Below are 13368 nucleotides of genomic sequence, written 5' to 3' on the forward strand. Positions count from 1 at the left end.
CTGTATCCAGTGGCATATTACAGGGTTCAATGCTGGGTCCCTTATTACACCTTTCCCAACTACTTGCAAAAGTACAATATATGGTCTTCCGCACACACCAAAGAAATACATAGCTTTCAATTAATTTTACAAGTCATGTGGCAGAAAAAGGTAATTAGATGAGGAACCCAAAGAGTTCAGTACTTTCAAGCTCCAAAACATACCTCCTGATATCCCACCAGAGGAGTATATGTAAAATGATCGAATTTTCAGACCAAATACAAAATGAGATAATGAGTAGTTTAATACTGTCAATCTCACAGAAAACATCAATGTCATTAAACCCTGTCAAAGTGTTCACAAAGTTTCAAGTGAATCGTCCTCAGAATATTTGTAATTATCCGTTATAGTAAAGATGAATACAGAAGCCAGTATCAAACACCAACCCTGCAAATTTAACAAATAATGTACTCACATATATGAGAAGGCTTAATGAAATCTATTAATGTAAAATCCTCAATATATAGCAATATATCAATTCTGTATGTGAGATCAATCAGGCTGGAATGCAAGTATATATGATCAAGTATATAGGTTGGAAGCTAGAAGGCAGGATGAGTAGAGTAATAACCTCAGGATTGCTACCGGTGCCATGTGTTAGTGAGGCTACGAATAGAGAGCGAGTGCAGATGAACACGAGGCTACACAGCTGGTGTAAGAGAGAAGACTTCAAATAAGTTTTGGGAAAGGTGAGGCCTGTATAAGGAGGATGGAACTGGAGGAGCATTAATATCCTAAGTGGGAGGTTTCCTAGAGCTCTTTGAGAGGGTTGCCAGGGGGGTGGGAACCTGAGCTATGGATCATAATGAACAGCCAAATACAGCGTGCAGACAGTCAGTCAGGAGGGATAGGCACTTGACAGGGCAAAGATGCAGTCAGTGTGATGGGTTGAAGTGTGTCTATTTTAATGCAAGAAGTATCAGGAATAAGGGTGATGAACTCAGAGCATGGATCAGTACTTCTTGGAATTATGATGTTGTGGCCATTGCAGAGACTTGGATATCATACTGGCAGGAATGGTTGTTGGATGTTCCAGGGTTTAGATGTTTCAAAAGGAATAGAGGGGGAGATAAAAGCGGTGGAGGATTGAAATTACAAATCAGGAACAGTATCGCAAAAAGAGAGATCGTCAAGGAGAGTTTGTCCACAGAGTCAGTATGGGTGAAGTCAGAAACAGGAAAGGAGTAGTCACTTTATTGGGAGTTTTCTACAGGCCCCCCAGTAGCAACAGAGACACAGAGGAGCAGACTGGGCAGCAGATTTTGCAAAGGTGCAGAACTAACAGGATTGTTGTCATGGGTGTTTTTAACTTCCCTAATATTGACTGGAACCTACTTAGTTCAAATAGTTTGGGTGGAGCAGTTTTTGCTGGTGTGTGTCCAGGAAGGGTTCCTGACTCAAAATGTAGATAGGTCGGGGATCCAAGATGGCGGCGACCCAGTAAGACTGAGTCTATAGTGCTCCTCCCAAGACTTGGGCACAGTGGGTCACTTGTAAAAATGTTAAATTTCTAATAAAAATATCTATAAAAAAAAATGTAGATAGGTCAACTAGAGGGGAGGCCATATTGGATTTGGTGCTTGGCATGAACCAGGTCAGGTGTCAGATCTCTTGGTGGGGGAGCATTTCGGTGATAGTGATCACAACTCCATGACCTTTACTACAGTCATGGAGAAGGATATGAGCAGATAGGATGGGAAAGTACTTAATTGGGTGAGAGGGAATTACAATGCTATTAGGTAGGAACTGGGGGACCTAAACTGGGAACAGATGTTCTCAGGGAAATGCACAATAGAAATGTGAAGGATGTTTAGGAAACACCTGCTAATAGTGCTGGACAGGTTTGACCAATAAGGGAAAGAAGGGATCGTAAGTTGAAAAGAACCTCGGGTGACAAGGCATGTGGAACATCTAGTCAAGAGGAAGAAGTACACTTACTTAAGGTTGAAGAAGCAAGGATCAGACAGGGCTTTACAGGGTTACAAGGTAGCCAGGAAGGAAGTGAAGAATGGACTTAGGAGAGCTAGAAAGGGACATGAAAAAGCTTTAGCGAGTAGGATTAGGGAAAATGCTATGGCATTTTACACTTATGTGAGGTATAAGAAGATGGCCAGAGTGAAGGTTGGGCCAATCGAGGATAGTGGAGGGAAGTTACGACTAGATTCAGAGGGGGTAGGGGAGGTCCCTAATGAAGACTTTGCTTCAATATTAACTAATGAGAGAGACCTTGATGTTTCTGAGGTCAACAAGAAAAAGACTAATATGTTAGAATAGGTTGATGTCAGGAAAGAGGATATGCTGAAAAATTTGAAAATCCTAAGAATAGCTAAATCCCCTGGGCCGGGTGGGATATACTCTAGGTTACTACAGTAAGTGAGGGAAGAGATTGTTGCATCATTGGCAATGATCTTTTTCAGCCTCACTGTCCACTGTAGTAGTACCAGATGATTACTGGCTGGTAAATGTTAATCCTTTGTTCAAGAAAGGAAATAGGGATTATCCTGGGAATTACAGACCAGTTAGTCTTATGTCAGTGGTGGGCAGAGTATTGGAGAGGATTCTGACAGACAGGATTTATGATTCCTTAGAAAACCATTGTTTGATTAGAGATAGTCAGCATGGCTTTGTGAGGGACAGGTCATGCCTCACAAACCTTCTTGAATTCTTTGAGGATGTGACAAAGGTAGATGAAGGTATAGCAGTGGATGTAGTGTAGATGTACTTTAGGCTAATTCAGAAAATAAGGAGGCATGGGATACAGGGAAGCCTGTCTGTCTGGATACAGAATTGGCTGGCCCATAGAAGACAGAGGGTGACCAATGGTGATCCACAGGGATCGGTTCCGGGACCTCTACTCTTTGTGATTTTTATAAATGACTTGGATGAGGAAGTGGAAGGGTGGGTTAGTAAGTTTGCCAATGACGCGGAGGTTAGTGGAGTTGTGGATAGTGTGGAGGGCTGTTGTAGGTTGCAACAAGACATCGACAGGATGCAGAACTGGGCTGATAAGTGGCAGATAACGTTCAACCTGGAAAAATGTGAAGTGATTCACTTTGGATGGTTGAATTTAAATGCAGAATACAGGGTTAAAGGCAGGATTCTTGGCAGTGTAGGAACAGAGGGATTTTGGGGTCCATGTCTGTAGATCCTTCAAAATTGCCACCCAAGTTGATAGGGTTGTTAAGAAGGCTTATGGTGTGTTGGCTTTCAATAGCAGAGGGATTGAATTTAAGAGCCACGAGGTTATGCTGCAGCTCTACAGAGTCCTGGTTACACCATACTTGGAATATTGTGTTCAGTTCTGTTCGCCTCATTATAGGAAAGCTTTAAAGGGTGCAAAGGATCCTGTCTGGACTGGAGAGCATGTCTTATGAAGAAAGGTTGAGGGATCTATGTTTTTTCTCAGTGAAACAGAGAAAGATGAGAGGTGACTTGATAGACGTGTACAAGATGTTGAGAAGCATAAATAGAGAGCACAGACTGAGACTTTTTTCCATGGCAGAAATGTCTATCACGAGGGGGCATAATTTTAAAGAGGTTCTTGGATGATTTAGGGGAGATGTCAGAGTTAGGGTCTTTACTCAGAGAGTGGTAGGTGCGTGGAATGCACTGCCAGCAGTGGTAGTAGAATCAGATACATTTGGGACATTTAAAAGACGCTTGGATAGTTATATGGAAGTTAGTACAATGAAGGGTATGTAGGTTAGTCTGATCTTAGAGTAGGATAAAAGACCGACACAACATCGAGGGCTAAAGAGCCTGTACTGTGCTGTACTGTTCTATGTATTTTGATGTTGCAGATGTGTTACACCATAGGCACTGCTAACCTGCAACTGCAGGTTTACCAGCAAGTTGCAATTTTGGAGTAGTCATAACACATGGAATCAGTCAAATGTCAGAGCCACAACAGAAACCACTGCAGGCTACTCAAGAAATACATACTGAACTGAATATGAAAGAAAAATAGAAACCTCACTCTCTTAAGAACCAGCAAATCTGCTGTCCATAGAAACAACCATTTCAAGATAAAGCCAAAACTTAGAATACCACCTTGGAGATAGTGAAGCCTTTACACTCATAAAGCTAAACAAAGAGCTGTAAGAGGGAAAAAAAAAGTAAGCAAGGTGAACTACAAGTTGTGAATCACAATCCAACAAAAAACTTCCCAATTTACAGGAAGACAAGGAGATGCTAACACGCTCCACAGGAGCAACCTCAGAAACACTGGCTTATGTACAAAAAGTACTGCTTGAGAAAATGGCAAAAAAAAAAGTGTAGATGGATAGCAAATATGGCCATCTATGACCAACCGCTCAGAAAACTGTCATGGTCAGAAACTAATGTCAAATTGACATTTTAGTGACAGAATGCAAGCAGGTTACAGAAGAAAACAAAGAACCTCTGAGGTCGAGGTCTCCAAGGATATAGGGGGAAAAAGTTGACAAGTCAGAACAATAGGCAGTATCACTGAATGTGGAAATCCAGATAAAATCACCACCATGTGATCTAGATTTTTCAGTAAACTACATACACATGAAAAATAGGATTACCAGTTATTGCAAATAACTTTTGGAATGCAGGAGTACACTGTACCTTTAAGAGGCTTTTTAAACATATTTTTATAATCAACTTGTTTATAAATGCTATTACACACTTCTGCAGCAGGTGGGACTTGAACTCCGTGCCTTCTGGTTCAGGGGTAGGAACACTGCCACTGCGCCACAAAAGGCTTTATCTTTTAAGCACGTAAGAAAGGGGCTTTATGTAAACTCCACTCAGTCTGAATGAATGTGCATACAGAACACAATGAACTCCAGTGCTCTGTTCTAAATCTGTTTCATAACTTCAAACATGTTTTATGATTTTAAATAAACTAAGCCATACACTTAATCAATCCTTGATGAGTGGTCGATATCAACAACACTGACACTGGTGATCAAGTCTGCCATACAGAGGGAAAGCCTTCATCTCTGCTGCTCCCCTTCCCCATCCACAGGACCTCTGAAACCAGCAGTCCCAAGAAGTGGCCAGCAGCAAAAGCTTGTCCTCCTTAGGTGACGAGCAACAACTCCCTCAGTCTATTCCTGGCATCATTAATGGCAACTTTTGTCTGAGTTTTCTGAGATTTGGAGAGGGGTGGAGGTTAGACGGAAAAAGAATTAAAGGATAAAATTTCACTAGTACAATTGCAACATTTAAAAGGCATTTGGATGGGTATATGAATAGGAAGGTTGAGAAGGATATGGGCCGGGTGCTGGCAGGTGGGACTAGATTGGGTTGGGATATCTGGTCAGCATGGATGGGTTGGACCGAACGGTCTGTTTCTGTGCTGTACATCTCTATGACTCTAATTCAAATATCATAATTCCACCAAATTGCAGAAATTTCAGAAGAGCAAGCCTGTATTGTACAACTGGAAATTGAATTTTTGATTCCACTCTATTGTTTCACAAAGCAGGATGCAATCACCAATGCTCCTCTACTGGAAGAAGGGGTACATGTGTATTGGATGACTCAATCAATATGTTGGCCATAAGCTCTTTTTACAGAATAAGAGTTGGCCCCATTAAAATTTTCCCCTTTAAAGATAATCCTACATGAAATAAGAGACTGTTGTGCCTGCCAGATGACCAGAAATTACTGAATGAAATTTGTTGTTGTGTGTGACATTGCTTTGTCATATGGGACTTATTTGGACTTACTGAAAAAAAAGACTCCACAATGGTACAACTACCCAACAGGATACATGAAGGAACATTTTTCTTAAAAGCTTTCAGACCAAATCCTAATGAGATTTCTACAAGGTGAAAAACTGAAATGCTTCAACCATTAAGAGATAAAGGCAACAAGCTTATTAAATTTTAAACTTACTTTCTTCAACTTGCGTAGTGTCTCCAAGGTTTCATCCACTGATTTCTTTAGTAGGATGCATCTGTAAACCCCAAAATGTCTTGTAAAACAAAGTTGTTTACAGAACCATAAAAAAGCAGAAATATACAAACTATGAAGCTAATGACCTCAAACACGTTTTGATGCAAAGGCAAACTGTGATTGTGGTAGCATGCTTTAACTTGCTGTTCTTACTCTCCAAAGTGCAATTAACTGAAAGGATACTATACATTCCAATGGTCACAACAATCTGAACATTGTTTTAGGCAAAAGACATAGCAAATTTTGTAGTTATGTATTAATTAAATTCCACAATTTTGACTCCAATTATTATTTCCTTGAAATTAGTAGATATGAAAAGTCCAGTCCCTGTGAAAGATGAACATTGAAAGACGATTGAACTCTATAGATGTAAATTCACTTAGCTGATACAAGAAATAAAAAGTTACAGTAATGAGGTCAGATTTCCAATACTATAACTGAGATGGACAACAGAGATGTGAAGGTAGTTTAAAAGCATGTAGTTTTGCTCAAATAAACAGAATACACAGCCCCTAAAGCTTAGTCAAGGAGAGATATTTTAAGGATGTCTTGAAGGAAAATAGAAATCCAGAGAATTAGGAATCCCTGAGCTTTAAGACTTTAACAGTTGAAGGCATGACTACCGTCAGTGGGGTGATTTTAAAAAATTGGAGATATTCAATGTCAAAGTTGGCAAATTAAACACATTCAAGTAGATTGTCCCCTGCTGTGTTGAAAAGAGGTGGAGATTGCTGTGATATGCTATGTGCATTCATCAAAGTTTTCTTTTTACAACAAAACTGTTGGGAAAAGTCAAGCTAGTGTGAAAGCATCCTTGTTCAACAATCTAGTTATTTAAACACACAATTATAAAGTAGGCATCATTGTCTCTAGATTGTGAAACTATTAAAAGGACAAGAAAAATCTTTGAAAACGTGCAAAGGAATGGTTAAGACCAATAAACAGTAAAGGGAAAGACGACGCAGAACTACACAGACTTAGATTTATTTCAAAGGCACTTCACAGCATCATTGACACCGAGATTGATACCGGAAATAAGCAGATTATCTTATGAGAATAGTTTGGATGGGCTGGGCTTCCTTCCACTGGAGTTTAGAAAAGCAAGATATGACTTGACTGAATTGATAAGATTCCGAATGATCTTGATGAGTGGACATGGAAGGATTGTAGATCAGTCCAGAACAAGGGAGCACTATTTTAAAATTAGGGGTTCGCCTTTCACAACAGAAATGAGGAGCAATTTCATTTCTCAGAGGCTGTATAACTTTAGGATTCTCTGCCTCAGAATGCAGTGGGCAAGGTCATTGAATGTTTTTATGATAGGGGTGGATAGATTATTGTTAGGCAAAGGAGTTAAGGGTTATTGAGTATATGAATGTGGAATTTGTAACATAAACAGATCAGCTATTGAATGGTAGAGCAGGCTCAAGGGACCAAATGGTTTACCTCTGTTCAATCTATACAATCAAAGTTTGACACATGAGCCAAATAAAGAAATATTAGGGCAGATGTGTAAAAGGTTCATCAAAGTAGATTTTAAAGAGTAGGTTCAAGGATGCAAGAGTTTTAAGCAGAGAAAGTGAGAGCTTAAGACCTTGACAGTTAAAGGCTTAATTGTCAATGGTGGAGCAATTAAATGAAGAGGTCAGAATTAGAGGAGTGCAGAAATAAAGGAATTGTGCTGCAGAATATAACAAAGAAACGGTGAAGCTATGGAGGGATTTGTAAACAAGGATAAGGATTTTAAATTTTGGCTGTTACTCAGGAGCCGATGTAGATCATCAAACACAGGGATGCAGGAGATAGAAGGTGGTATAAAGTAAGGCACACGTAGCAAAAGGCAGGGCAATGAAAGCCTTTAAAACTTTCAGTATTGCAATGAGATAAGAAGCGTAGTGCAATATTAACAGGAACTGTGACTGCCCGTTATCCTAACATGCAAGAAATCATTGTTAATATCAGTGAAAGAAATGTTAAGTTGCCAGTCAAAATTCTGGCCAGACTACTGTACAACTGTGAAAACAATTTAGAGGTCAGCAAGTAAGAAACTTACCTCTCATAAACTTTCTCTCTTTTATCAGGCTGCTTAACATCCTTCAACAAGACATCAACCTTAAGATATAATATAACAAAAACATAATTTGTGCATGTTGTGTCACAGCTTAATATATTTGTAGGTCAGTGAACATATAAATGTTGAACATTTTTTATGATAGCAGAACACTAACTTGTTTGAATTCTGAATCATTATCAAATTTTAATGAAAGCCATTATACTTGTGCACAGATTAAGTATGTTCTGTGAGATAACATAGATGACTTTGAGTATTATAAGTTATATAATCCTAAATGAATTTAGCTGAGAAAATTCAAAAACCGCCATTGATATTTTTGTTCATATCCCCTTAGGAATGCCAGTGATGGGGGAAGAATAGCACCTGCAGTAATAGAGTTGTACACACAGAAACAGACTCTTCAGTCCAACTTGTTCACCAACATCTTCTGTCTCCTACCTTCAAGGTACTATACTTCCTAACAGATCAGTTGGCATTAATTAGCTTTATGATTCAAATACTAAACCTTACTAGCACAGTTCAATGTGATCTTACATTTCATATAAAAGAATACACAGTTGAAAACAGTGAAGCACTTTTTTTGCCATAGATGATAGAAATCTGGGATACGATTAATCTTCAATTAAACCTGTTTATTTCTTTGGACATGGAACAATTCAATGATTTTGCAATTTTAGTGAAATGAACAAAGCCTCTACCTTAATCTCGTTATTCCCAACCCAACTCCCCTAAAGAGAATTATGCTGGACTTATTGATCATTCTTTACAATGAATGGTATTAAGCCAATTCAGAAGATACGAAGAGTTACTTGCAAGGCTGACAAAGGTACAGGATGGTAGGCAAATTTCCTGTTAAACATTTTTGTATTGGGCAGGCAACAAACTCCAATGAGAAATAGTTATTCTGCACATTGGCAATTTATATTTACACAGTCATGACTTTCACTGGAAATTTCTCCAAACTGACAATTGGTTTGAAGAGCCCATTTATTTAATTTCTCAGTACATTTCAGGGTATCCACATATGCGCTCTTGAACAGGAATGCTGGTGGCAAGCACTCTTCTGTGAAGGAAAATACTGATCTAGTTTGGTTTTTAACAGCAGAAGTGCAAGATTAGTCCTTGGCAAACTTAACTTATCATTTTTTTTTCTACTGTGCAGTGATGAGTCTATTGGCATCCAGTAAATTTGTAATTCAGATACAAATAACCACTGCCTGACACCATTTTACCAAGTTTTTGATGATAGATATTTTGATCAGCATGTTCAGACATGCTGTGGCACACCTCTGGAGCAAGGACATGATCCAGACCAACTGACTCAGAGGCAGGGACGCTATCACTGCACACTGCAAAAGCCCTACAATAGTTATACCTTTTTCAACAATGCCCATGTTTGTCTTTGTGGATTATATCCCCCATTGAATCGTGGATTTGTTAGGGTGCAGATGGAAGCCATTCAGTCCGTCCATGTCTGCACCAGCTATCTGACTGTGATTTGGGTGGTGAATCTGTGGAATTCTTTACTACAGAGGTCTATCGATGCTGAGTTGTTAGAAGTATACTCACGACTGAGGGTCAGTTGAAAAGTGTGGCACTGGAAAAGCACAGCAGGTCAGGCAGCATCCGAGGAATTCCTGATGACTGGCTTATACCCAAAATGTCGACTTTCCTGCTCCTCGGATGCCACCTGACGTGCAGTGCTTTTCCAGCACCACACTTTTTGACGCTGATCTCCAGTATCTATGGCCCTCACTTTCTCCTAGTCAGGACTGAGGGCAGTACGGTGGTTCAGTGGTTAACACTGCTGCCTCACAGGGATCCGGGTTCGATTCCCACCTTGGGCGACAGTCTGTGTGGAGTTTGCACGTTCCCCCTGTGTCTTCGTGGGTTTCCTCCAGTTTCATCCCACAGTCCAAAGATGCACAGGTAGGTGAACTGGCCATGCTAAATTGCCCATAGTGTTAGGTGCATTAGTCAGAGGGAAATATAGGGGAATGGGTCTGGGTGGGCTCCTCTTTGGAGGGTCGGTGTGAACTTGTTGGGCCGAAGGGCCTGTTCCCATACTGTAGGGAATCTAATCTAATCTAAAGACCAGTAAGTGGATCATTGGGGGTAAAGGGAGTTGAGGATTATCTGATCAGCCACGATCTCACTGAATGGCGGTGCAGAGCATACTCAACGGCCTACTCAATCTGCGCCTACATCTCACTGTCTTCACCATTAATTATGGAAGAGGCACGTTATTCGTGCTGTTTGGAACCGCAAAGGCAATCGAGATGGCCTTCCCAACATGGCAGACCCCTGTAACGATGTACAAGAGAGAGCCACCTCAGAGACCAAAGGAGGGGGGAAACAGATCAGATCCACCCCCCTCCCCCCCGGCGGCCAGTTGCGGCTACCTGGCTCTGGAGTTTGTTGGCGGTCAGCTGCACCAACAGCAGGGGCCCCTTCCGTAAGGCCATGGCTCAAGGGACGGAGGGTCACTGGCGGAAACCCAGCACCAGTCGCCCGTTTAACCGTCGCTTCTTCCCTCGCGGACCCGGCCGTTGCCATGGCAGCGGTGCTCGCGCCCGCGCCCGCGCGTGGCGTCGCACCCCCCCCCCGCGGCAACGGCGCAGCGCGCCCCTATGCGCACGCGCCGGCCGCGGTGTGCCACTTGGCTTGTCTGCCCTAGGCGTTGTAATGCAGCGGCGTTGCCAGAAGAGCGCCTGGACCAAGCTCCTTCGCAACTTGAGTCGGGCGTTTCTTCATTCGTGTAGGAGATGGGGCAGGGGGAAGTAGGGATATTGAATTGAATGAGCTTCATTGTCACACGTACTCAAATGGACAGGCAGGAAGCTGGAAGACACAGCAAGCCAGGCAGCATTAGGAGGTGAAAGTGAGGAGTGCAGATGCTGGAGATTAGAGTCGAGAGTGTGGTGCTAGAAAAGCGCAGCAGGTCGGGCAGCATCTGAGGAGCAGCAAAATCGACGTTTCGGGCATAAACCCTTCATCAGGACCACCTCCTGGTGCTGCTGGCTTGCTGTGTTCTTCCAGCCTCCCTGCTGTACGTTTTGGATCCCAGCATCTGCAGGGTTTTTGTATTGGGAGCAGGAAAATCGACATTTTGTTGATTTCCCTACTCCTCCGATGCTGCCTGACCTGCTGTACTTTTCCAGCACCACACTCTTGACTCTAATCTCCAGCATCTGTAGTCTTCACTTTCGCCTAGGTTATTTTTGACTCCAAACACTACTGAAATGAGCACACTGATACGTTTACAAGTGGCCACCAGTGGCATCACCAAGACAGAGACGGAGTAGGACACTTCAGCTGAAGCAATTCTGTCCAATTCTTATTCTTCCTTTTTTCTCTCATTTCTAATTTCTCTTCTTTCTTCCCAACTACGTCATGAACTCCTGAAGTGCCGATATTGGACAGGGTGTGGTGGCATGGTGGTTCAGTGGTTAGCACTGATGCCTCACAGTACCAGCGACCCAGGTTCGCTTCCCACCTCAGGCGACTGTGTCGAGTTTGCACATTCTCCCCATGTCTGCGTAGATTTCCTCCCACAGTGCAAAGATGTGCAGGTTAGGTGAACTGGTCATGCTAAATTGCCAATATTTTTAGGTGCATTAGTCAGGGGTATATTATAGGGTGGGGGGATGGGTCTGGGTGGGTTGCTGTCAGGAGGGTCAGTGTGGGATTCTTGGGCCGAATGGCATGTTTCTATACTGTGGGGAATCTAATCAACATAAAAAAAGTTGAGGCGTTCTCTCAGCCTGGCATAGCAATCTCTCAGTGTGGCCTCTGCATGGATTTCCAAATTCAGCGTGGTCTACCAGCCTTGAGCTAAAGCGCAGCACATTCTGTTGTCAAGACCCACTGCAAACTGGAGGTTAGGTGCTAGTGTGGACTGGGTTGGAAGGAGTGCTGTTCTGAACTTTGTATTTCTCTATTTTTCAAATTTATTCCTATGAGCTATAATACTGGACTTTATATTTCTGATTGCTTTTTCCTAAGAGCTTGTACTGAAGAATCTGTACCTAGGTGGCAAGGACCACCTATGACAAGTCCAGCATTTCTTGTCCATCTCTGCTTTGGTCTCAGTCATTTCAGAGGGCAGTTAAGAATCAACTATATTGCTGTGGATCTGGATCAACATGATGAGGTCAGTAGAAGGTGAAGTCACCATAGTCTTACCAGACCATAGGCCGGATTCCTTCATGGTAACTTCAGCTGGTACAGGAATTGAACCCATGCTATCAGCATCACTCTGCATCAAAAAATTTGCCATCCAAAAATAGTATCAATCTTCAAAGTTTGTGAAAAGATTTGTAGCTCGGGTGCTCAGTGTTGTGGTTCTGTTTGCCAATCTGGGACTTTGTGTTGCAGACGTTTCGTCACCTGTCTAAGTGACATCCTCAGTGCTTGGGAGCCTCCTGTGAAGCACTTCTGTGATCTTTCCTCCGGCATTTGTAGTGGTTTGAATCTGCCGCTTCCGGTTGTCAGTTCTAGCTGTCCGTTGCAGTGGCCGGTATAATGGGTCCAGGTCAATGTGCTTATTGATTGAATCTGTGGATGAATGCCATGCCACAGATTCAACCAATAAGCACATCACCCTGGACCCAATATACCGGCCACTGCAACAGACAGCTGGAACTGACAACCGGAAGCGGCGGATTCAAACCACTATAACTGCCGGAGGAAAGATCACAGAAGTGCTTCACAGGAGGCTTCCAAGCACTGAGGATGTCACCTAGACAGGGGACGAAACATCTGCAACACAAATTACCAGCTCGGCAAACAGAACCACAACATAGTATCAATCTCCCAGTGGCAGCATTCCAGAGGACTGGAATGCCACTTTCTCCCTATAAATGTTGTGCATTTCCAAGATCGCTCAGTTCTTGGGAAGCAAGTCATGTGGACACATTCTCAAACTCAACGTGCAGCATTCTGCTCATTGTTCTCAACTGGTCTTAGAAGTACTGTTTGTGCTTTCTTTATAGAATCTTCACAAGTATCTCAGAAATCTTTCTGGATGACAAAGGAAATTTGATTGTTGCTATTTTCAACCTCAGAAGACAGTAGAGGTGGGGTCACTGAACATTTTTCAGGCAGAGGTATATAGATTCTTTTTAGACAAAGAAATTGAAGGAGATGGAAATGTGGAATTTGGAACTTACACGATCAGCCATGATTTCATTGAATTGCCGGATGGCCTACTTCAACTTCAAATTCATGCACATTTATAATCATGTTAGATTTATCGTATATAAATGTGTTTCCACAAGATTTAGTTTCCACTTTTAATATTTTAACTGTGTCTTCAAGATTAA

The 13368-nt window shown here is 42.0% G+C and overlaps 1 protein-coding gene across 1 annotated transcript in view; it reads right to left on the reverse strand.

Annotated features, from left to right (window-relative positions):
* The window catches only part of nphp1 (nephronophthisis 1), a 151044-nt gene extending 140424 nt beyond the window's left edge, over positions 1-10620 (reverse strand). Inside the window, exons 1-3 of the mRNA XM_043687174.1 lie at positions 10447-10620; positions 8024-8082; positions 5911-5971 (exon numbers count right to left, since the gene is read on the reverse strand). Coding sequence (XP_043543109.1) covers positions 5911-5971; positions 8024-8082; positions 10447-10509 — 183 coding nt within the window. The 5' untranslated portion in view covers positions 10510-10620. The remainder of the gene's footprint in view (positions 1-5910; positions 5972-8023; positions 8083-10446) is intronic.
* Positions 10621-13368: the final 2748 nt, after the last annotated feature.

Source organism: Chiloscyllium plagiosum, chromosome 3 (genome assembly GCF_004010195.1).
Source record: "Chiloscyllium plagiosum isolate BGI_BamShark_2017 chromosome 3, ASM401019v2, whole genome shotgun sequence".
Classification (NCBI taxonomy): domain Eukaryota; kingdom Metazoa; phylum Chordata; class Chondrichthyes; order Orectolobiformes; family Hemiscylliidae; genus Chiloscyllium; species Chiloscyllium plagiosum.